This window comes from Cephus cinctus, unplaced genomic scaffold, assembly GCF_000341935.2.
Source record: "Cephus cinctus unplaced genomic scaffold, Ccin1 Ccin1_scaffold0806, whole genome shotgun sequence".
Taxonomy (NCBI): domain Eukaryota; kingdom Metazoa; phylum Arthropoda; class Insecta; order Hymenoptera; family Cephidae; genus Cephus; species Cephus cinctus.
Genome location: NW_014333403.1, coordinates 11,165 through 37,353, shown reverse-complemented (window position 1 = coordinate 37,353; position 26,189 = coordinate 11,165). Strand labels below are relative to the sequence as shown.

At 46.8% G+C, this 26,189-nt stretch overlaps 1 protein-coding gene and 1 long non-coding RNA gene across 2 annotated transcripts in view; one reads left to right on the top strand and one right to left on the bottom strand.

The window, feature by feature from the left end:
* LOC107270615 (helix-loop-helix protein 11-like) overlaps positions 1 to 25,206 on the top strand; it is a 79,082-nt gene extending 53,876 nt beyond the window's left edge. Inside the window, exon 3 of the mRNA XM_025087986.1 lies at positions 24,291 to 25,206. Coding sequence (XP_024943754.1) covers positions 24,291 to 24,350 — 60 coding nt within the window. The 3' untranslated portion in view covers positions 24,351 to 25,206. The remainder of the gene's footprint in view (positions 1 to 24,290) is intronic.
* On the bottom strand, positions 20,262 to 22,096 carry LOC112494789. The gene is made up of 3 exons (XR_003060620.1): positions 20,924 to 22,096; positions 20,719 to 20,823; positions 20,262 to 20,623 (listed from the first exon to the last, which is right to left on the bottom strand). It is a non-coding gene; the product is annotated as an uncharacterized LOC112494789 (long non-coding RNA).
* Positions 25,207 to 26,189: the final 983 nt, after the last annotated feature.

The following is a 26,189-nucleotide window of genomic DNA, read 5'->3' as shown; positions in this document are numbered from 1 at the left end:
CGAGACCCTCCCGAAAATCCAGGCAAAATCTTCAATGAGCAACATCAGCTCGGCCTCGAACGGACCCCTCAGAAATGACTGGGCTAAAACCTCGGTCGATGACAGTCATAGGTCCTGCGGACGGGAACAAGTAGAACGCCCCGGAATAAGGAAACAAGGCAGTCTCTCCGCTGCTGAGACTTTTTTCTTTATCTCGTCCGATACTTGATCCATCTCTTATTAAATTAATAACATCCCCGGGCAGATATTGGATTTTTCCAAACTCCACGACAGCGAAGCGTAGTCTAATCCCAGGGCGGAAATAATTCGATATCGGGGGAATCCGATCAACGGGGGCGTCGAGGATTTTTATTTATCTTGGGTGTTAATAAATTTACCTGGGCAGGGGGGGGGGTGGTACCCAGTACCCTAAGGAATAGTACTGGCGTTCGTTCTGGTACGAAGTGTCTGCGATCCTGTTTATATATATATACTCGTTGCGATATTCACGCGGCAACTTCGCGCGTTTTCAACCTCCTTCGTCTATCCCCCCTCGGCCCTCCTTTTACTATTCTTCCAAAGGCCATCGACTCCCGGGACCAGGAGTGCAGGGTAATTCAATTTCAGAATTCTCGAGGAGGTTTAAACGCAAACGAGTGAACATGGCCTGGAGTTGACCGTATACGTAACGTACGTGCATACGTCAGCCTCGATTCCGCCCTTAGATCCCATTTGTACGTATTGTTTTTCCAGCCGTCTCCCAACGCGAGGAACGTCGTTCGCGTTCACGGAAACGTTTACTTTTCACTCCTTTTTCTGGCGCACGAAAAATTCTCTCTTCGTACAACTACTTCCCACCCTTCCGCGAAGGAAGGGCGCGAGTAACAGGAGTGACGATTCGATATGGGAAAAGGGCGCCACAGGGATAAAGGCATTCGTCACATTTGCCCTGAACCCAGCAGGGGGCGGAAAGGGGGGCAAGAGGGACGCGATATCGCACAATAGGTCGCAGCCACGTGAATGGCTTGCGGGATGGTCCTCCATTTCTTCGAGCTAGAAGAGAACTATATATATATATATATATATACGAATATTACACGTATCCACCCACGTACGTACTCTATCCTTTTCTTTCTTTTTTCATCTCCCACGTTTTTTCTCTCCTTCCTCCCTTCTCCTTCGTATTCTTTGTCGAAAGCTCCCCCCTGTTTACGGGGGTCTTTCGGCTTGTTTTGATAAAACGTACGGAAAGGGGTTGACCGCGAGATCGGATTATCGTTTCCTGGTTACCGCAGGCTTTCCGATTGGCTCCCACCCGTCAAATCTCTTCCATCTAACCTTCACTTTTACCACGTTTCTGCGGATACTCGTTTCATCCCCTTCCAGCATCCGTGCACGCTGTCCCACCGATTTCCTTCGCCTCCCCATATCCTCTCGTTCCCATACGTGGTTCCTGCGTGTCCATCCCTTTCCAAGATTTTTACCTAAAACTCCGCTTTTTTTTGTTCTCTCAATTGGCTTCGACGGGCCTCGCGACTTTTACCCGGAATTCTCGACGCGCTGGGATAGCAGGAGAACAGGAGAGCAAAGGACCAGACTGAATGTATAACAATATATATATCGCACCTAGGTATATCTATATATATAGGGCGTATGGTGGGACGAGGTAGGGGGGTCCGGCACTGTATATGTATCTTATGTATATATATATATATATATATATATATGAAAGGCGGCAGCCTCCGCTTACGGAACCTCAGACGAGAGCATCGATCTGGGCGTCGGCCTCAAGACACCCTCAACCCCCAGTGTTTCCAGCCCTTCTGACACCGCCGCCCCTGGAACCCCCCCTCACACTCACCTCCCCTCGTACGCTACACTCCTACACCGTCCCAACCTCCGGCTCTTCTAATGCCACGCCGGATACCCTCGAACCCCGTACGCGTCATGTTTTCCAAATTCCGCTACACGCTTCGCGATGCCGAGTAAAATTATCGAACGCGAAAGTAGCCCGGGTGTCTCGTATCTCCTTCTCTAGCCTGTAATTACGATACCGGGTGACACGAAAATTTGTCGACTCCTACCGGGACTATATTGAGGGCAGGACGTTTAAGTTAGCCCTTTTCAGGATGATCAAAGAACTCCTAGGCCACTTCGAGGTTCCCCGATTAACCGGCGACTTCGGTCGACACGTGTTCTATTACGTCATTCCTTTGGTCTTGGACGTCGAGGACGTCTCGCGTGGGCACGGTTGGTCGGGAAGTGCAAAGTAGCTAACGCGTGTCCTGGGCCGGGATCGTGGCCGATGGTTTTAGAGTCTCTCGAGCGCACTCGTGGCCAGACTCTGCGGGATTCGAGGTAGCGTAATTAGACGCCTGCTGGATGTCTCAACAGCTGACTTCAGACGGGTCGCACGGCTCCCAAAGCGACCTTTAAACCTGAAATAACTGCATCCTTGAGATGGTACTTGGGGGTTACTTTCTGGTCGGGGTGTCTGCTGGCTGGATGAACCTTAGTCCGGAGTCTCGGAGTGGCTTTTGGACCTGCGGACCAAGAACAGCTGTAGAGGCTGGACGAAATTGTTCCTACGAAATATCCCGGACTGTGTGGCTAGGTGGGACTTTTTCAATGGAGGGAAATTCAATAGCCACTACGTGGGGATGGGACTGTCTCGTTGATGTTCCCCGAGATTGAACAATCACGAGAGTCGCCGTTTGCGACTACTCGGGACATTCTCCTGATCTGCTGGCAATGTCCATAGAACGTCCCTTGGATGTCCTTATCGTTGTAAGTTTACACTGCGCCGCGCCTATTTCAATTTCATTGGGGTTCGGTGCTGCTCCACCGTTAGTCCACTGGTTGACTTTAAGCATATAGGAAAAGTGTCCTATTTATGACAGTGTCAATTACCGGCTCGTCGTTTCGTATTAGTACAGTTTTCGACTAAATCTACTTGTCGCCAATTCTCCTCTATCTTGGTTTAAAGGCTCGAAACGAAATTGCGTCGACCCCATTAAACTTTGGCCATTATCAAATCCTATACGACGTATACCTACGGGTCACCCACCCCCAGAGGGGGCAGGAGGGGTGGTTACTGGGAAACGAGAAGAAACACTTGGAAAGTCAAAACTTTCTTCGACTCTTCCTCAATTCCCCTCCCCTATTTCGACGTCTTAATTTACCAAAATCTCATCGAGCCATCTCCGCGTCATACCGGGAAATTTTCTGCAATTATCTCACGCCAGTTTTTCTCGTAAAATTGCAGTCCGCTCAGGCTGGCTTAACAGCAGGGTCACAGACTCCCCTTCTATGAAGAAACTCATAGCGTCATTCCTAAGATTTATCTTTCACCTTCTGAACCTGCAGATCGTTGTCCGTCCGGACGACAGACGCACTTGCGGACACCAGGTGGGGAGGCTGGGTTGTACAGGGACAGGGGTCGGGTCCAGGAGGGTCGCTCCGTAGAGGAAGGCGCGCGCGCGCGCACGACCCGCTGGTCCAGGGGTGGCTGACAGAGCGACGTCGTTAATTGTAGTATTTTTGCGCGACGGGAAAAGGAATAAAAAGAAGTGCCGCCTGTAAACCAAATAATGGAAGAAAGAGCGAAGGGGGTTTTATTCACCTACAAACATAGTTATACCGAGCTACCAGCATCCGTTGAATGAGAATCGCAATTAAAAAAAAAAAAAAAAAATTATACCCGAAAAACAAATAACCACGACAATGGGAATATCATGCTGATACTTTTTTGCCTTGCTCCAATTTTCATTTTTTTTTTTTTTTTTCCCCCCCAAATGACGCATTACCATAAAAGTGGCGTCAAAAGCCACTGCGAACTTCAATGGCGACGAAAGCTCGTCGAATCGATCGTCTGTTTTGACGAAAGGCAATAATGAACGTGACGGGGACTTTTCGAGCCCCAGTAAAAGCCTCGACGGTGCTGACCCTCGCGTACCGCGTTTAGAATATCAATACGCGTCTCCGTCGGACGGGGCGCGGCCAATCTCAATTTATGCCTACCGATTGTACTCTCGATTCGACACCTATTGGCTCGGGCATGCGTCTACGTGATATTCCGAGGAATTTTGTCTTTAAGAAAATTGCACGTATCCCCTGTCTATCTCATGGATTTTCAAAATTTTTTTTTTTTCGTTTTTTTTTTTTTCTTATATTATTTATTACGCCAATTTTTTTCTCTTGTCTCTCGCGATTTTCCAAACCGATGCGTCTCGCCGCGCGTCTGTCTAACGTACGGGGTATTTTATGCATAGTGACGTATACGTATGTATACTCCGTCGCAGTAACTTCCAGCGAGATGCTCGAGGCGCGCGACTCGAGCGAACAAAACGAGGAAAAGCCGCGAGTTTGTGATTCACGATTAATACGTAAAAGGTGAAATAAAATTGAATGACAGTGACCCTACGTGAATTCTTAATATCGCGAATAATTTTCACCGATTCGAAATCGCCAAGTATCGATTACGCTCGAGCGAGAAGTAAAATCGACTCCTGTCTCTCGCTTCGCATACGCAGAACCCAGAGTCTCCTGGAACCCAGTTAAGGATTACGCAACGCACGCAGGTCAGTTACCTTAGACATAGATGCCATTGCAGCCAGCGGCGGCTCTACAAGGTGATCTCATTACAGATACGCATTGCTTAGAATTACGTCAGCAGTAATTACACAATATCCCCCCTGCCGCCGATTCACCGTATCCCGCGTTTCCAGGCAAAAGAGACAATTTTCACTTTCCCTCGAGATCAATGAAACTCGCTGACGAGTCGTGAAGTATTTAATAAATTTTTTTTTGAAAAATTTAATTTTTTTTGAAAAATTTTCATCGTGCATTTTATTTTGAATTTTTTTTTCATTTCTTCATTACGCACGCGCTATGGGCTGCCGATTAAATTTTACTTGCAGTCGAGTGAAATTGACGAATTTCATATTTCAGTCCTTTCGTAAGCTTAATGCTGTTGGATTCGTGGGAGGAAGCTTTTCCAGGAGTTCTGAGACGGTAATGAGGCTTTCTGATAAACGCTCGAGCCTTGTATCTATCACCGTGCCCGGCGATAAATCAAGCGCCGCGTCGCCCGAGAACGCCCGGGACGCCTTTTTAATGAACCGACGCCCGTATCTGCTCGGTTCCCGTGGCTACGACGCTCGGGACGCTCGGGCCTCGGCTGGTTCGCTCGCGAAAATATTTATACTTCGCCTCCTGCCGATACTCCACCCACGTATCGGGAGGCCGATATAGCGGAACGATTGTCGTGCGGCGTTAATGGGAGCGTGCATTCGATTTACATTTCTGATTGCCAATTCCGCCTGGACGAACGACGTTACGTCGTTACAGCATCCCACAGGATCCAACCGCATCGTTATGCGCCGACTAGTCATTTTTGTGCGTCTCCGCGTACGAATCGACGGACGGATTCAACGAACGGCTAAAAACGAATAGGCCGATCATTGGATCAATTGATCACGTAAGTGTTACGATACACGGCGACTACATTAATTTACGATATAAATACGTAACAAGGCATAGGATCAAAAAGTAAAATTCCGAATAAAAGTAAAAATTGTGTACTTGGAAGAAATGCGGAAAAAAAAATATTAAAAATTCAAAAATCCATACTTTTTATCGAGACTGTACTTTTATCTCTTTAAAAATTTTCGTTCTCACAGCGAGCTACAGGACCGAACGGGGAAGCTGCAATCACATCCCGCTCACGAGTTCCCTGCGTGAACTCCGGCACCCATCTCACGCGACTGCATGCTTCCTGATACGTCGAGTGTAATCAGTGTAATTTCCCAAGGTACAAAGGTCACCGTATACGTGTGTCTGTTATGCGTGGTGTATCCCGAAAAAAAAAGCGAAAATTAATTCCGGACCGTCGATCCGCTCGGATCTGTCAACATACTCGACGCCGTCAGGATCATTGTCCTCCTCCTCGCGGAGGACTCGTAGAACACGATAGCTACGGGCCATTCGCCGTAGCAGCCGTAGCAGCCAGAGCAGCCAGAGAGGCAGTAAAGCCCCGCGTACGTCGTAAACATCAAATCGCGAGCTGCCATGCATTCCAGCACAGGGAGACCCAGAACGGCGTACTTGGGACACGTAGTCGAATTACTTGCAGGCAACCTAACCTTAACGTAGAAATACGTACGCATGCACGCACCCATCCAAAGACGTATATAGGACAGCAAGGCATTGTGGGTATATACAGGTATGCGTATAGCCTATACTCTCCGTAGTGCACAGTGGGTATAGCACCGCCTGCCTATAGGTATAGCAATACGCAGTAGCCCAGGATACTCAGGGAACGTGCAACGACCATCAAAAAGCCCGTAAAAGCAGGATTGGTCGCTGGGGCATCTCCGTGACACATTCTCGTGCCTTCTTGCTTTTGCCTTTTTTTTTTCCAACCTTCTTTACCGTTACCCTCAGCTACCCGATTCGCTCTTTATCTTGGAATTCATCTCTTGGATTATCTTAATATAGATTAGATTACCGTGCACCACCCTGCGCTTTCTTCTATAGCCAAGGAATTGAGAATTTAAGGGAACCCAGATATACCTTTGCCGTGGTAAGGAGAGCGTTAACACGTTATACTTCGGTAGTATAAGGTGGCGTGAGTAGAAACGTGACTTCTTGTGAATTTCTTTGGCTACTCTTTCCTTCCTTGTCTTTAGCCCTGTGTGTATATTTATATATATCTTTTATACTGTACGTATACCCCCTCGGGCATTTGTGTCTCCCGGGAAGAGCCACGAACTTCGTTTCGCAGCTGCTCTTTGGTAATTTGGCAATTTTCACTCGTTTCCTGGCAAAGAAACGACGGGTAATTCGTTATCGCCTTACGTGCCGATACTGTAAGGAATCGCAATTACCGGCTACGCCGAGTTTCGAACGGCCGGTGGGAAGGTTAAAGGACTCGTTACTCTCAATGGGACTAGACAAGGTTACCAACGTGAGTAATAGAGCGACGGAGTCACGGATCTATACGTGTTAAGTATATATATATATGACCCGATTTAACGTACAGTACCAAAATACATACTAAAAATATCAACATATACATATATACACGGCATATAAACGTATATCCCAGGGACGTAAAAACGGAGTGCATTGGCAGTAAAGTTCTGCGGGTCGGATGCAAGCCGCAACTTCGATACGGATTTACTGCCGGTGATCCAGTAAAAGAGAATAAGGTCCGGCAGGTTATAAGACGTTACAGTAACCTTTTAAGCTTGGCCTTTGACGTCACGAGAAGTGGCGGTTGGTCGAAACGGTAAATAATTGTCAGCCGGTATATACTCGGTAAGCCTCAATTCTCAGGACCGTACCGCAGGCGGACTTCGTAGGGGTCCATTTCGAATTGCGGGGGGCCCGAGGGGAAAACAGCCGAACGTTAAAAGTCCCGTGCAGGAAGTTTCGCGGTCCGATCGACAGCTGGCGCACCGGCTTGCTTCCTCCGTGCACCGGAAGCTTCGGAAGGATCGACGATCGTAAAATTACGAGATGGCGCGAGGGGAAGTACGTGAAAGTAGGAGGATGGTCCGGGACGACGGTATGACGTAGATGATGAAAAGGGGTGTAGGGGGTGGCGGCTCCCATTTAACGTCAGCTTTCTAAACTGCCCCATCAAAGAAGCCAGTTCCCAGTCCTGACGCAGCTCTCCTTCGGTTCGCTTTATTTCAGGGCTATAAAAACGGTAACGACCCCCTTGGCAAACCACTACGTTATATCGACGCACGTACGTGTACGGGGGGAGGTACCGGTAACGTAGACGCATTGCGCAAGAACTTGGCTCGTATTTGTAATTCAAGTTATGAGGGGTAACGAGAATTTGGCGAAGAAATAAAAAAAAAATAGTCAATCGCTTTCGTCTGTGTATGGGAGAACGGAAGTGGCAAATATGTGGAGGCACCTGTCAAATTTGTCGATCGAGGTAAAAAGTTCGTGGACACCTGCCGCCAGGCTTTAGAACTGCGGTATAAATGCACGAGGACTGATCACATAACCTCCAATGGATCCCAAGCCCGAGTACTTTCTCCTTCCGGAAGTCGAATCGACTGGGTTGGGATCTCCGGCTGGTATCCGGCATTAGGCTAAGTGCTCGAACCTGTCGGGAATCGCGGTTCAGCGTTCAACCTACACCGGAACGTCGTCGATTTGTCATCGTCAGACGTCTTTCCTGCGTAACGTTACCCTACGCAGTTCTCTCGAAAACGCCGAGCGCATAGTCGAACGACAAATGCGTCCCAGTCGCCCGTCGCTTCTTTCGACGTCGTCCATCACAATTACGAAAATGCTACGATAAGTATGGGTAAATATGAAAAATCTGCCTTCGAGTTGTCTACGATTACGAATTAGTCCTTGGAAGGTAGTATTGACGTCGTTGGACGTCTGACGGTACATACCGTACCGATCGACGTCGATTTTTTTTTTAGATCGATGGCGATTTTTAATTAGAAATTTTTTTTCGCGCCTTTAAATTGACCTTTTTTTTTCATTGGGGGTTATACTTTGAGTCGACAGAGTTTATGTTTCATCGGTCGAGATGGACCAGATGGACCAGATTCACGTCCTTTAACGTCTATGGAACTCGTAATAGGTACTATCTAATGCTATATAAGTGAGGTCGATGCTTATTGGGTTACACGTAGGAATTGAGCTTGAGAGCTTGTGCTCCGTGAGAGCTTTGAGTTAGCACTCCCGGAGTCTCTGGTTATATAGTTCTTGAAGAAGGTCGATTGACTCTGGAGGAGACCTCTTTGGCCAGTCCCAGTGAAGTACTTTCGTGGAAAGTCGGGTTTCTCAAGGTAGTCAAAGTACTACTTAAATATATGTATATATATATATATTTCAAGATTTGAGATTTATCACCTGAAAGTTATGATACGGAAATTTTAATTGCCTCTATTTGATAATTGGACCAGATGGGTAGGATTTACGTGCGAAGGTGTTGATCGATTAATGGATTGATAAATCAATAACACTACAGGTATACAGATGTCCTACGAGACGCTCGTTACGGTGCTCGACTATATCGTCGTGTCGTTTCGTGTGACTTAGGCTTTATATCGATCCCCGTGATAATCCAGATACAAACTGGACCACTAATGCGATGCTTATCGGACATCTCGACTTTGATCCGTTCTATTCAACATCCACACGACCCATCATTATCTCACATGCGCATGCATATAGAGTCACACGTGGCTTAAACAGTCGATACAGTCACTCAGACCACTACGATGCACCATTGGACTAAATTTTGAGTGGGTCGACTGATTCTAAAAAAAAAAAAAAAAAAAAAAAAAAAAAAAAAAAAAAAAAAAAAAAAAAAAAAAAAAAAAAAAAAAAAAAAAAAAAATTGAAAATTTTTATTTTTTCAAAATTTTTTCTGTGCTCGCAAATCCCATCGTTAATTCAAAAGACACGGCTCTGCCGCACGAGACTTTTATTCTTCATCAGAAACAATTTATTGAGCGTCTCTCTAGCATTTTTGCGTGTCCTCGCTCATTTACGTACAACGAGGCCCTAATTGCGCCTCGTAAATGTACGAGACTGTCGTAGATAGGTACAGGCTAGATATATATATATATACACGCACGTGTATACACTGGTACGTATTTCACCTCTATCGTTCCCCCGTCCTTTTACGAGTGACCTCCCGACCCTGAAGGGATTTTCATATTTCAGGAAACTTTATCGTAACACCGACTAGGAATAGACGACGGTCGCTTTACGACTTACCGGAATTGAAATCGCCGTTTCGGCTATATCCGTCGCCGGGCCGAAGTACCTACCTCTGTATAATGTGTTTCGTGTAGGGTGCGAGTGGGAGAGAGAGCGGAGGGGCGAGGTAGGGGAAGAGAGAGAGAGTTGAAAAAGGATATAATATTTGTGTAGTTAGCCATACACGGTGACTGATGCGATAATCGTTTACCAAATGAAAACGGCAACTCACGGCCATATAAAAGGAAGTAGTCGCAGGAGGCGCATTAAAGTTAAAACGGCAGAAAAAGCGTTATCGCTGGTAATCATCGTGCGATCGTTTAATTAATTCTTGGTTTTAGCATCGATCGCGTTCACGAGGAGTATAGCGCCACGGGTCCCTCTTATTACCATTGGGTAGGAAGGCGTCTTGACTGCGAGTCCTAGTAGTTATATAGGGCAATTAAGAATTTCACTGGCCACGTCGTGTATTAGCATTAATAACGGTAATTAAATTTCAATCGGCTTGCATTAAATTAATTATTTTTAAATACGCCCCGGTATATGAAGATCAGCGAGGAGGGTCGATGGAAAAAAAAAAGAAGGAATATCGGTTCAAGAACGAAAAGTCAAAGGACAGTTTATCGCACCTTCGGTAGCTGCTGTCGTTCATTAAGGTGGATCCACACAAAATCTCTCGAGGGTACAACGAAGGCTCTCGATCTCGTGGATAAATAAGGGAAGACGTGTAAAAAAATTTTTTTTTTAATTCTCACCCGGTACATAACCACTGATTCCTAAGCCCGTGTTATATACTCGAAAGAAAATTTCCGTAATTGCCCGTTACTTTAGCGAATCCGCCTCCGGGGCTTGTATAAATAAATTTAATGGAAAGTTTTCCGGCCGCCGTCTTCCCGAGCACCGCCGGGCATTTCCCGAGATTCCTCGCGCTGACCCGGAAACGCTTTTCCCAACCGGTCAATCTCGTCCTGTCGTCCGACTTCCGGATTAATTGCCGGTATTATAGTTACGACTCGAATGAAAATTCCTTCTTTACCCCATTATACTTTGCTCACCTCCTTCGCGTGCCTTCGGCCGTCTCCGCCGCAGCCTCCCGACCAACCTCCAGGCGCTTCGGCCTCGCGCTTCTTGTCGTCGCCACTGTGCAAGTTTTCCCAATCGTCGCCTCTTCGTCGCTCCCACGCAAAAGGCTGACATTCTCCGTCTCTCTCGTAAAGTTGGTTAGCTGCGGTTTATCGGGGGGGGGATTACGAACCCAGTGCATCTGGTACACTCGGGTTGGGTTTTATCGCCGAAAACTTTCCGCGAGCGTTCTTCTTGGATCTAGGGATTTTTTTTTTTTCCTCCAATCAATTATCGATGCCCAATTAATGCCAAGCGTATAATTACGAATCAGCCTTCGCCGCTCGCTCCGAAATGTTTTCGTTCGTTACCGCCACGTACTGTTCCACAGTCCACTGTTCCTTATAAAAATCTATAATCGAACGCACGTGCGACTTTCGCGATCTCCAACGTTAAGCTCGATTTTCAATTGGCTGACTCTCCGGGCTACCGATCGGCGCCTTTAACTTTTTTTTTTTTCACGACGGAAACGCCGGATTGCCGCTGCCACTCGGTTCCCCGCGCATCCCCGTTCATTTTTCCCTGTCCTTTACGATCCTCCTCGGCTACGATCCGTCCTGTACACTTACGACCTGCTTACGGCCGCCCGTTTCCGCTTTTCACCTGTGCTTACTGCGTCGTACCAACCATTTCTGTCGGTCTTCGTACCGCGCTAATCGCCGCTCGCGAATCGCCGTCAGGGATCGTTTTAACTCTTCGTACGCTTTATGTCTATTGGACCCCAGGTATGTATATATATATATATATATAATCAACGATGACCCTACTGATATAATATAAATAACGAAGTACAATATAAATGCTAATTTATCGGCGACAAGCCCACCATTCGTTCTCTCCTCCAGATAGCTGAGCTCAGCTACTCAATACGGATCGCAACTGCGTCCGGCTTGTTCTTCCTCTCCTTTATCCGGCAGCTACTTCCATATTCTTTTCTCTCTTCCCCATACGTCACGCTCGGTTATTTATGAGAGCGTGAAATTTTCAGATACTCCGAGATCACGCCTGACTGACTGTGTATCTGCGATACTGTCAGCCTATACTTTATTCGTGCTTATTTTATACCCATGTATATATACTCTATTCCAGTCGACCCTTTGCCAATAGACACAACGTCCCAATTACTCTATATGATAATTAAGAGGAAGCGAAAATTATTTTGAAAAATCATTTTTACGATCGGTACGGGCTGTAGTATACATAAAATTTGAGTCCGTGACCTCAAGATGGGCAGATCGGAGGAGTACGGAGACCTCGGTGGAAAGTACAATATATAGGTATAGAAGGGTGTCTTCGACATGGTCTAGGACCAGGAACACTGGGTAAAGATCAGCTTCCGTTCTTCGCTCTCTATTCCATGACGTCGATCGTTCGCGCGAAGATTCACCCTGTCGTTCGAGATACCTGGAAGGCATTTTCGTTCCACGCTCAGTTTTGGTCTACGTTTCTAGATTGTTCGGCACAATTAATATTCCGCGCGGCTCGTCCTGGCTCGTCGAATCTGCTTCCACGTTTTCTCTCTCTTCTTGGTATAGGCTGTGTTCAGCTATAAAATGATTTACGAGTATCACTCGACGCATTTATGGACAGCCATATACCCGGTGTCGTAAAAGTACAGGTGGATCTATCCGATGATGGAAACGTAGGAGAAAATGCGTCCACGTGCCCGGGTGGGTCGGTAGGCTCGCGGGACGTAGGTGAGGATAGGTAGACAGGGGCGAAAGAGGGGGAGAGGGTTGATGATAAAATTTACGGCGCAGTGGATCCGACGCGAAGTAACAGGGTAATCATTCTTGTATAACAATGTTGTATTACGTAGGAATCCGTTTCGTCGATATTTATCAATCGGACACACGCGGGATGATGGAAATAGAAAAACACCTGGTTGCCCTTCGATACACTTTGCCTCGGTCGTATACGACGTGCGTACGGTATCTTTAAATAATATAACGCGTTACGAAATAAGAGGCGAGAGGGATACGTCGAAGGAAAGGGCAATATGGCTGGGTGGCACCTGCCTTGATTCACGTAGTGTTACGCTTAATCGCGTTACGCGTGCTCCGCGACTACGCACAATGCGGCTTTATTTTCACGCACGAACAATTGGAAAATGAGTTATCGCTCTTATCCAGGAACCTAACCTACAACAGCACGCTACGTAGAGGCGCACGTGTGCCGGGTACATTATTAAATCACTCGCGTCGCAGTACGCTAACGAATGCGCGATGCCACTCGGTTTTTCCCGCACGCCGTCTTTCGGGGGTAGTCGGGCCGTTGAGGGTTGGAGTATTGAAAAATGAGGAACTAGAGACAAATGCGATTGGTTGAAATTGCTAGGTTGAATCTGGGTTTGGTATTTTGAGGCTATTTTTCAACGCGTAATATTTGTTGTACAGGCCTATGGGGACTGAAGACAGTGTATAATTATTTAGTTGATTATTTAAAACGGCTGTACAAGGAGCAGTGTAATTCTTGAGGAACATCAACATTTAACTGTACGCGTACTGTATCAGGGACTTTACTAATTTTACGTTTAGCCACCCTGTCGAGTTTGTTTTTAGGTGAATTTTTGATAGACTCGTAAATACCTTGTGCATAATTATTCTTTGACGTCGAGTCGACAAAATCGTTTTGGAGAGCTAAGAGTAATTTTGAGCTATTCCACTGCGTCGTAACGGTCTTGCAATTTTCACGGATCGACGTCTGACAGGTCTCACGTTATAAAGTATATTCCTAAAATCAGACCCCTGTCGGTTGAGAGTTAAAAATCCTGGAGTCACGTCAAGAAGCAGCACAGCCCTTCGCCCGACGGTCGTCCAAATGGATTAGCTTATGCGAAGGCACGTCCGTAGAGAATGATGTAAACACGGTTGGTACCTTAAGTTTGCATTGCGGCCACAAGGTGGCCAGACGACGCTAGTCGCAACTAACCAGCCAGTTAGCTGTGGCAGAGTCGACGGAGCGGTGGAGGGGAGGTATAGCTAGGAAATCAGTTGGTCGGACGGGCAGAGGCATGCGATATTATAATCTACCCGTAAGCCAAGTTCCCAGGTATACGTGGGCTCACGACGTATAAACGTAAACACGATGAAACCACGTTGTACGCTATGCGGGCCCCATTATAAATACGTAGCTTCGCGTTACAGTAATTTGCTTTGTCACGCGTAATAACTGTGGCTGATTAGTTTACGTGAGCCGGCACCTTCACGGCGTATCTTTCACGGCTGCGTAACCATCGGAAAGAAGAAATAGCGAATAATCGACGGGGGTCTCTCAATGAAAGTGAATTAATGCCTTCCAGGATGCCAACGATCCCCAGGTTCTCTATATTTACATACTTTCTTTAAAATGACAGTCGAGAGCTACTGCAAATAAGATATATAGGATAGTGGTGAAAAAAGACGAGGAAAAAAATCTTGTCATTACACGCAGAAAAGACGTGTTAAATATTTTACTGTTGCCCAGTGTACATTGCAATAGAGGTCCAATTCCACGGGTTAAATTTATAGATTTACCTTGTCCAGGATTTAACGTCGTCATTAGTCGCCGCTAGGCTCAACTCCAGGGAAAACAATGGCCCGTTGTGTACACCCAGTGGCACTCCGCCCTAGAAAGCACGTAGTGTAGCGAATTAAATTTAATTCCCAGTGTTTGCCTCCTGGGAAATCTTATCGGGAACGCATGGAGACTAGCAAGCGGTTCGTGAATCAGTCAATCGTTTGCAGTAGGTATGTATAGTCCGTCTTCCTTAACGTCTCGTTTCGTCCGATATTATTTCTTGGAATTATTTTTTTTCCCCCCTCTCTAAGGTACTTCCATCCTTTTTCCTTCGCCGTCAAAACAATACGGAGAAAATATTGGAGTTGCAGTTGTCGGTGCTCGATCTCGGACAGCGAATGCCTGGCTCGGCTGTGCAGAAGACGGCGTGACATTGATGCGATCGTAAATAACTTGGTTTATACGAAGTGTGTTGTTGGATTGCGGGTTACCTACGGTATATACCCATATATATACGTGCACGGTCCAACAGTTTCTCTGTACAGCAACTGCCCATTATTCGCACGCCTTTATTAAACGCTATTGTGCGATTCCCGCGTGACGTTGGAATTGCCATTAAATCCGTAGATTAAAGCGCAATTTGATTTGTTAACAAAGTAATACCAGCGATAGATTTCTCCCGTTGCAGAGCTCAAAGCATCATCTCTCCGACGCGTGTATTAAGGAGAGACAAGAAAAATAACAGCGCGGCCATGTTTTCCTCCTGGCATATTCGCCAAGCATCCAGTCGTACCATATACTCGGGTGCGATTATACAGCCCGGGCATAACTCTAGCATTTTTTTTTCTTTTTTCTTTCTCTTTGCATTATCTTAATTTACACCCCGTCAACTTTCTAGGCGCTTGTACGGAATGATTGTCGGGTCTCCCTCTTCGGTCTCATGGACTCTCGAGGTATGATCGTTAAGGCCGCTACAGGCTTTTATTTCAATAACGTCCATACGTCAGGATTAATCGCAAGCTATCTCATGGTCGGTCCGGTGGAATCGCGGCGGGCGGGGGGGGGCGGAGAGGTCGGAATGAATTATCGGCGCCAGTCGAGCTGCCAGGATTCCAGAAAAGTCCGGGACATGCGTCTCTCGCGATCGATTCGTGATGTGGATAATGATACTTGCGAGGTTGCGATAATAGACGTGCATATACTCTATTGGTATATAGTAACATATATATGACCTACAGAATAATTAGACTCCCGTCCATTGTGAAACGGCACGAGGCAGGGCTGTGTTGCCGTTACTAAAAGAGAGTCCAATGGCCGACTTGGGGATGTTCGAAAAAGCTTTTACCCCGTATGCCGTGGGAATCCTGTGCCAGTATCCGCTTGAACGTCGCTGATATCTCGACTGGCTGTGCGAAAGTCACGAAACGTACTTCTATAATTACTCGCAATCAGTTCTCCACTTCCAGTATTTTATCTCGGTCTCTGAGTAAATTGCCCGTGCTTAAATGTCATATAGTTCGCGTAACGCTTCTATCGGAACGAAGAACAATGGCGGGAAAAAATATTTCTACGAATTGACCACGTTGAACACGTGCGGGTGGGGGTATTTGTTTTAAATATACTCATAAAAAAAGTTTTGAATTTTTGAAAAAAAAAAAAAAAAAATCTATCCTTATTTGGAAAGATCCATCAATCCGATTGGTCAAAGTACTTATATGGAATATTCAAGTTTTGCACAATTTTTTTTTTTTTTTTTTTTTTTTTTTACGACTAAACAGTTTCCTCACGTGGACTACCCATAAGGCATTATTCTTTCTCTTTAATACAAGTCCTAGATCCGCCCGTTATGTCTACACAGAATATACCCTCGATCCCCGTAACGTAGAAGCAACATATGGCGAACACCTTGCATGCTGCACGTTACGCATGCGATCGCTCGTACAATGAGTCACCGGGTCATTTCGCGTGGAGGTGCGTACGCGAGTCAATGGGTTTGTTGACTTTTCTTTCGTCATCATTAGTGCCCGACGAACACACGATTCCTCGGAGTATTATTCCGTGCGCGCGTACGACACGCTTTGATAGCACTCAATTCCACGCATTCCTTCTGCCTCCGGTTACCTGACATTATTGTTACACCTTTATATACCATGTTACACCACGTGACGGTATACCGCATACGCCACGTACTGTCGGCTGAATAAAGCCGCCTCTGGCACTCGTGAAAAGAGCACGGCTGTAACATATACGCCTTATGCGGTATACCTGGCCCCGAGGGTCTTGGACGGGTACATTTCGCATCGAACGAAATCCAGTGCATCTTAACCAGAGTTCGATTTATGGCTTCTCCACGGTTTAGGATTTTACGTATATACATGTAAAATTTATTTATTTTTCATTTAATCCTTTAATCAACGTCATGAATTTTGTTCTTTCACGCCCACGTCTGTCTACGTGTATCTCTATGTCTGTAGACATACGTCGCTCATGCTAATGTAAAAGAAGCCGGTAACTTTAATGTACGTACACCGTACGTATATACGTACGGTGCGCTAAGGAACGGCGCGACGTGTCTCTCGCGGAGACCTCAAGAACCGGGATCGGACCTTGCCTTATGGGGGAATGGCGCCGTTCGCCATTCCGTATCTGCATGCATTAATACTGGCAATCGTGGTAAGCGCGATCGTCTACCTATCCTAGAATGGCTATTTGGGTTAAACACGTAACAAATTAATAGCTACCTGCCGTTCATTTGCATGTTGAGTCACGCGAGCCAGACTCCCTTATATTGGCTATACGGAGACAACTGTGATCGATAGATTTATATCGGCTTGCAAAAGGATATCGTTTTGAAACTTTGGAAATCTCGGCTGGATTTTTTTTTTACTTAAACACGCAATGGGCGACGATACAATTTTTTCAATTTCATATATATATATATACACGTCGAAGGACAATTTTTCATTCGTACAAGATAACCCCGTACAATAACTGTATCTTGCTGGGTTATATATAGGTATACACGACGATATACACACGTGGGATTCTATATCGTTTCGTATACAGCTATCATGTAAATAACCATGGTGCTAGGGATAATTGAGATATCCTAGTGACATAACAATGCGCTTGGTTGGCCGGTATTATCGCGAATCTCGCAGACACAACATTCGTCGTGTCGATATACCCTGATATCGAATGGTACATGTATAACTCTCGAAGCATATTCCGAGTAAAGCGACATCAAATCGTTCGATTGATAAGATACCCGCCAAAGGCAATGTGAACTTTGCTTATAAGCATATATATATATAACCCGTTTGTATATCAGCTAAACGATACAGAGCTGCTGTGTGTACCTTTGATTCGCATTATACCCCAAGGAATTTATCCCGCTGACGCACGCATTCGGAGAAGACTTCGGAAAGGGACAAGGGTTAACGAACTCTGAAAGATTTAAGAAAGAAAAAAGTTTTTTCCTTCATCGTCCACGAGAAAATTTAATTTATATCCCCGAAATCGTTAGGACGTCCCGAGAAGGACGTTTCTGAAAAACGGACAATACGACGTCCCTATACAAAACGGCGTAGTACTTCTTATCGACGAGGAATGTGACTCCGTGAAATTTTCTAACCCCACATTTCTTTTTGTAACTACGCGTGGCGCCACCTGTACGCCAACTTTCGTATCTTCATTGAAGCTTTGACTCTTAACCCAATTCCTTTGCTCCCGTCCATCCTTCGACGTCCTTCCACGACCTGCCCCTCTTCTTCTTCGTTCCCCTCGATCCTCCCTTTCGTCTTCCTCCTTTCCTTCCTTGGTCCATGGACGCTGCATTCCCCAGCACGAGTGGAAAGACCTCGTCAAGGTAAGCCAGTCATCCCGTCCATGAATGCTGTTTTGCGCGCGCGGAGTGCGTGATCTTTCCTCGAGTAGATGAGGTAGATCGGCATACTTTGCCGAGTAACGTTTAATCTTCGGATAGTAACAAGACTTTGCATGCAGTATATATATATATATATATATATATATATATGCGCTGATGATGTTTTTCCAAGGACGCGATATACATGGGATATATATACGCTTCCCTGTACATCACTGGTAAACAGGAACCGGGAATACGATCTTTTGGATAATTTTCTCTAGTTACCGATCTGCAGTGACGTCTCGTTAACGACCGCGAGATACGCAGTCGCTAAGTGAACCGAGTCCATAGGTGCTAAGTGAAACGGCCAGTGCAGATCCCAAGCACGGCGATAGGCATCCGTGCGGCTGGAGCAACGTTGCGCGGCAAGAGAAAAGGTCCGCTAAGTGAACGGCAAAGGTGTTAAAATCACGTCTAACCTCTACGCGAGAGAGCCGTCGGCTATTTTTCTTTTGTGCCGCTGTTTACCACGTGCGACCTGCCCCTTTTGCCTTGCAGGACGTATGGGAGCCGTGGATTACATTGGAAGCATGGACAGCGATGTGTATAGCTATAGGAAGAACGAAGGAATCGGCCAATGCACTCCGTTGCGTCAACGCGATCGTTTCCTGGAGTCGAAGGCATCGGCACGCGGTTGGCTGGGGTGTTTTAAAAGGGTGCGACGGCCCTGGGCTTTGACTTTATACCGAGTTTAATTGAGGGAGACGATATCAAAGGACTCGTTTGCTCGCTCGAGTCTCTCTCTCACTCTCTCTCTCTCTCTCTCTCCCTCTCCCCTCGATGCCTCGGCCACGTCGAAGGGACGAAGACGTCGTCGAATTATCGGCGAAGCGACGGTAGGAAAGCAGCGGCGATCGACTTATTGTCGTGGAAGCTGCCGCTTTGTTCGGCGAGCGGCCTTGCAGGTGGCGCCACTGCGTAGCAGTCAGGGAAGTTAGGAATGTTAGACATCGGGAAATTGGCTGTATCGGCTGCCTCGTACCTGGGAATTAAAATTTCGTCTGTCGCGCACGGGCAATTAAGTCGGTGAATTTTGAAAATTCCCGAGAATGAGAACCTTTGCAATTTTTACAAGCGGATAAACGGTACAAGCCACGCCCGACATTGTTGCCGCTCGAACGACATCCTGTATCACTCCGCGCCACGTGTTATTACGGCCTCATAAATATATATCGCCCTAGCCCAAGTGATACGGATCAAAGATGGCGCAGGGACGGTCGAGGGCTGCAGGAGCTCTTGGGAGGAGAGCGAGGGAGGAGCGTGCCGTGATAAATGCCTGTGCAATTTGCTTTGGATATGGATCAAGATCGGTATGGTGGATCCCGCGTGACGTACCGTCCTTTACAGACGGGCAGGTACCAAGACGTCACGATCGTTATCCTTTCCAGCCCCGTGATCCTCCGTGATCCTGATTGGCAATAACACGCGCCTCGTCCACCTTGTTAGATTGACTTTTTAACCCCCCTTCCTTCTTGCCTCGTTCGCCGCCTGCATCGGATTCTCGTTACCCGCGGACGATCGAGTTTTCGAAATTCCCGCCCTTCGGCTGCGCGCTCGAAACTTTCCCACGCGCTACTCCAATTAAACGGCTCGGCTCGATCTTAAAACGTGCGTCGCCTCGCCGATCGACTTCTTGCGCGCTGGATGGCCAAGTTAAACGGCTAATTGGCACCGAGGGACCGCGTTATGGATCGCGCGACTACTTTTTTCCACCGGCTTCAATTCGAACACGAGAAATCGGCACGTTTCCAGCTCCTGCCGATGCTGGCTCCGTTCACTCTGGAGACACGCTGACCTACCTACTGCCTGCTGGGTCTTGGTCAGGAGCTTGGCTTCTTTTGGGGATTTTCTTCAATTCACGGGTTACTGTCCTACCTGTGTAGGGTCTTCTCGGTCGATTCACACCCATGCTGGTCTGGGCGCTTTTTCAAAATTTTCTTCCACATCAATTCATGCTAATTCCACGCACGGATTATTCATGCAACTCGCACACCTTTATTTTGACTTTTACACAACGACCAATCGAAGGATCGATCACAGTGGCATTTCCGGTCTTACTGCCGCGAACGGAGCCTCCGGTATTTCAACGTGGAATGTTGAGCGGGTCATGCCCGCCCGAGCGCCCGGAATCGAATCCTACTGCTGGCTGTTATATAGATTTCTTTACGTAACGCACCGCCACCTCGTCCACGCTCGATCGATCTCCATACTGGGAACTTCCTAGCGTGTCCTCGGAGGCGAATTATCCAAGAATCTTCCCTCTTGAGAATGTCAATAAACTTTTTATATCAGACAGCACGATAGTCTCTGTGTCTGGTGCGGGGAAAATATTCCGAAGTGAAAGAAATAAATCTAAAAGAGAATATACATTTTAATTTTTTTTTAGGTACAATTCTTATGTTTACAATTTTTTTAAGAGACTTTGAGAATTTTTTTATTGAGCTTACCAATTCCACGTGGTACTCGAATCCATACGTTACCCATACGATATTTCATACACATGGTATTTTTTCCAATTTTTTCCTCATCGTTGTCCAAATCCCGTTAATCACCTAATGAGATATTGCTTACGGTTATTGACTGTGAGAATTTTCGAAGTAAACGTATGTAGATGCATTTTGATAAGCATCGTAGTGGTCGAAGAAAAAATACCTAATGGTCAGACAGCACCCTTCAAGTATTTCTTCAGCAGATCCAATTTTCGTGATAAAAGCTGATTAAACGTTTCCTTAATTAATCATGCTGTGTTGCATGTCAATAAAGGGAGACTGAGAGGAACGCGAACAATCGCTGCATCCTATTAAACCGGCCAAGAGCCCATACCTATCTACGTACAGCTCTATGAGGTTCGTTTTGTCTGCTGGGTATTATCTCTTTCTCAGATCCGCATACCTCTCCCGTGAACCTTGACTATTCGTTGCAACATCGCAGTGGGTAGGTATCTACCTGACTGCCTCCCGCGTACGCGACTGACAATCTCGATGGATCTGTATACCCTGTACCCGGGCACAGCCATCCATTACGATTTTTCATAGATTTTTCCAGCCACCGATGTACCCAGCTGATTTCTAGACGGCCTAATAGATTCTTACGGGGATGAGTCCTCGAGCGTTAATAAATAAGAGTGTTTACATTGGCGTGTATATATATATATATATATTTGCTTAATGGGATTTTCCTATTTTATTTCAAGTAAAGATACCATTCAGATATACCTTGTATTTCGTATCTCGTACTTGGTCCAGGTCTGACGCTAAATTAAATTCCCCAACGGTTCCTGGGAAATTATGCCAGCTCACCTTGCACGGAACAACGATTGCTTGGTAGCCGCAAACGTACTTGACAAGAATGCAGTTTCACTGCTGTTTCTTCGTTTTTTATTCAGCGTGCTAAACCGACCAATGGTCCTAGCCGAGGGCTAGGCGCTTATTCCAGTTTGAATGCAGAACCTCAGGTCACTGTTGTAATCCCGGCTATACCGTGCCTAAGACACTAACCCAGCGCCACTGAGTTGCCTGCTGGCAGCGGCTAAATAAGGAACTACACGAAGATTGCATATGGCAATTCGTAAACCACGTGACCTGGTGGATTATTATCGGGAAATTAATTATAATTGACGTTTTTTTTATGTATAATAATAATATGGAAGATTTAAAAAAAATCTTTTTATTGATATTTCTTTGGAGGATCGCTTGCGTTAAAAAGCAATGCCTGCCGTCGCAAGTAGTAGAGCGAGGACGCGATCTCTGTTTACCGTAGCTTATGTGCTTCGTCGTGCCGATAAATAACGTGACAAGAGAGAATGTGAGAGAGAGAGAGAGAGAGAGAGAGTATACTACAACTTTCCGAACAAAGTCCATATCTACGGAATATTTCTTGTTAGCGAAAAAAAGAAAAGACCAGAGAGACTGGTCTTCTGCGTCTTTTACGACTGTTTATACCTCGTATAGTCGGCGAGTCGATAGGAGGTTGGCTGACTGAAGTAACCCTCCATACACTTCATGCTCCGTATACGAGTAAAGGCATTAAACTGCAGTTAGGTTAGCTAAAGATTTTTTTGAAAAAAAAAAAAAATAAAATAACCTCAAAAAAAAAGTTATCTATATTGATTTATGAATGCAAAAGATTAACTGTTCGCTGCATTGTTCTTACGTTCCTTTCCCATCTACTCGATGAAATTATACGGCGCTCGACTCGAACCACGTCGAGATAATTCCGCACTGGTTCGCGAACCAGGTTGATATGTAACGTCGTCGGGCTGATAACTTAGGTGCAGTATCGATCGATCGGCGCACGTTTATCCCACAAGGCGTAAACTGTCTGCGAATAATGAGGCTGAAAAGTATACTTGAGCGCGTGGCAAAAGATATATACGTATATAATGTAATACATGACCGGGACGACTCGAGGTATGCTGAGACGCGAGCAGTTGGTACCTGGGTCAGGATTACCCTGGAACAGTGATCCTCTGGGATCGCTAGGGAACAGAAACTGGGTGTCTTACAGAGCGAGTGAGTGATCGGTCGTATCACGTGGTGTAGAGGAAGACGAGTAGAAGGTTAGACAGGTTGAGCAAGGCTGTACGAGAGCCTGGGGGGGGTGAAGTGGGGTGGGTACGCAACGAGAGCGAATGTGCGTGAAGAAATGATGAAGGGGGGTCAGGGGTGGGAAAGGAGGAGCTGATGGAGGCGATAGGCTGATAGTCAGTGTCTGGTGGTACCAGGCGTGCACCGTGTCTCCTCGTTCCTCCTGGCTCATCCGATCCGCTGCGTCACAGGAAGCCGAACGCCTGACTACTCTTGAGCGCCTGATGCTTCTAACCCATCGCACATTCAATCTGTTTTATCCTATTCATTTGCCGCGTTAGCCAATTGGCCGAGTTGAGGATCAGCGCTGATGCTCCGTTTGGAGGATTCGAGAGACCGAAGCTCTCCCGACTGTCTTGCGTGGGTGGGTCCCTTCAAGTGGACTAGGTCCAGGGACTTTGGGCCTCCTTGACCTTGGACCCGACGGACGCAGTGAAAACTTGAATTCACTGCTTTTCCACGAGTTCAAGTATCGTTCACGTGCGTTTCAGGGATTGAACTTGCAGGTAAAATTGTAGCAGGCTCGTAGGGCGCTTGGGCACGTTGTATTTGATGCACGCGTGAAAGTAGCGGACACGTGTGGATGGACGTAGGTTGAACAGAGCTAGTAAAGAGGTATGTTTACGCCCAGGCGGAAGTGCAGGAATTCGCAAACGGTGACTAGAGCGTCTATTACGTCATTTCCTGGTAGGTCGTAGTTCTGGAATTTTTCTCCGGAGAGAAAAGACGGGATCGGTGGCTGAGGGGTAGGGAAACGGAAGAGGAGGAAGCAGGGACGTCTGATAGGTCGAGTAGGTCGAGAGAGAGAAGCGTGAATGAGGATAGAGAGAAAGAGATGGTTGTTCTTTTTATTTTATTTCTCTTTTTTTTTCTTTTTCTTTTTTTTTTCCCTTTCTTTTTCATTCTTCGACGCAATTTCGCGCTCCCGCGGAACAGAAATTGGAACTTCCGGCGGGCAGATTGCCGGCGGGGCCGGAGTCCCGGCTACGGAGTAGCAGCTGACGCGGTGACGTCACGGATTTGCGGGGGTCGGCGTCCCGACGCCGGACGTCGGTCGATACTACTCCACTCGCCCGGGCGACGCTCCTCTCGCCGCGTGACGTCACCGGCTACGCCCGCTATACCGGAACTCACCCCGGGAACACGGAAACCGGATGACCCCCTTCTCGCATTCATCCGAGTGCATCCATCTACCCGGAGCGAAGCCTTCCCTTACGTCTCACCCACCCTAGACCTCCTTCTCTCGGTCGTCTCATCCATCCACGTGTCACGAATAACCCACGAGGTATCCAGAGCATCCGGCTGACGGATCGAACGCCCCGAACCCTTTGAACGCTTTCCGGGGGACTTTGATAGGATTTTTTAATTCACTTCGATCAATTAAGAAAATGTCCCGATTATCAAATTGAATTCTCCTCTCTTTTTTGTTTCAGGTAACGGAACTTCCATTTGTGCACGTCCGTCCCATCTGTTCTTTGACATCACAGAGGTAGTATATAGTATCGCGGGTCAAAGGTCAAAAGTAATATTCATCCACGTGCTAGTTTGATCGATGACTTTTTACTTGTGATCGTCTCTCTGATAAGGGTGCATACGTAAAAACCACAAGATATATATATATATATATGCTTAGAATTCTCAACCCGCAGCGTTATTATTCAAGGAAATTCAATTTCTGCCGCACGTAAGGGAAACAAGCAGCATTGTACGTACAGTGTCAGAGAAAGCAGAGGAGAAAGAGAGAGAAAAGAGAAAGTGAGCAGGCTCCCTGTTCAATAAATAGAAAGAGCAGACTTGCCTCTCGGAAGAAAGCTCTCCGAGAGAAGTCCGTCGCAAAGGTAGTAGCAGCGAGCTTGCGAACCTTCGGAATTAAAAGGCAGCAGACGCGGAAAGTTTGCCGAGTTTGCAATTGGGGGCGGGGGGGGGGCAGTAGCTACAGTTATAAAACGATGCCCGGTAGCAGCGCCGAGGCGTGGGATATCGGTTGTGTGAATATTGGAAAAGGGGGTAGTCACGAGCGCACCTTCATTAGGTGGGTGCAGGGAATGTATATATATAGGTAACCATGAACGAGGTCGGGCCGCTGAAGGAACTTCAGAGTGGAGGGGGGGAGGAGGGGTGGATCAGTCAAGACTATGGAACACATATACAGGATCTACGACAGCCTATGCAGTTATGTACGTGTAATATACATATATGGTTCAGGCACTCCTCGGATCAGACGTCGGCTTCCTTCGGTAAGCTTCGGCTTGACTCGGTTCATTTCAGTCAGCTGGCTGACAGGGCGTTGCCCCGCGGTGCACCATTCATTACGGAGTGCAGCCCGACTAGACCTAGCACGACCAGAGAGAGAGAGATAGAGAGAGAGAGAGAGAGAGAGCAAGCTAGGCTTGCTTTTGCTGCAACCGCAATATACCCACCCACTCACCCACCCAGTAGAAACTACCCTTCCGAACCAACCTAACCCGCCGACTGATCCTCGGCAACCCACCCCTACCCCCCACTCCCACACCCGTCACTGCCTATCTATACCTCCTCGCTTTCCCAACTACCCTCATTATCGACGAATCTTTCAGTGACACTGCCCGTTCTTCGTCTACTTTATTTTCTCTTCGTCCCTCTACCCTCTTCGTCATCCACTACTTTTTCTTTTCACTACCCCCCACGGGTCACGCTGTTCACTTCCCATTCTTCTTGCTGAGCTTGAATCTTCATTCTGGCAGCTCTGGGACTCCCGATTAATTACCGATATTTTCGTTCTACGTGTATATAGTATGCATCGTGTAGATTTATAACACGTCCCATAACCGTTTGTTACATCCCTCGGCAATGCTGTCCAGCCGGGCGATCTAAATAGGTTAATATTCAATCGCGAGGCAATCTTCTTTAAACGACCGCGAGGACGAGGGCGAAGCTAATGGCGATATAGAGCAGCTGTCCTTGCGCGGTCCGCGCGCGCGCGCGCGCGCGATCGGTGCTTATCGGGATATCACTGTAATTACGAAAGATTGCGCGATCATCCGTGGTTCGATCTTGGCTGCCTTTCCTTTCATCTCCTTCCTGCCAAACCCCTTTCTTTCTTCCTTTTCGTCTCTCGGCCTTTTTCAGCCTGTCTTTTCTACTCCGATACTATTTCATCTCCGCATGATCCTCCTGCACTTCTTATCCGCATCGTTCATGTTAATCTTCGCGAAATAACCCGCCGAGCCTGATGAGTTTTCTTGTCGCAAATTCATCCTCCGATCTTCTGCCGCCAATCCGTCCGAAGGAATGCAGCCCGATACGCTCCAATAAATGCACTTTTTTGTATTCCTCAACGAAGGGGAAAAACA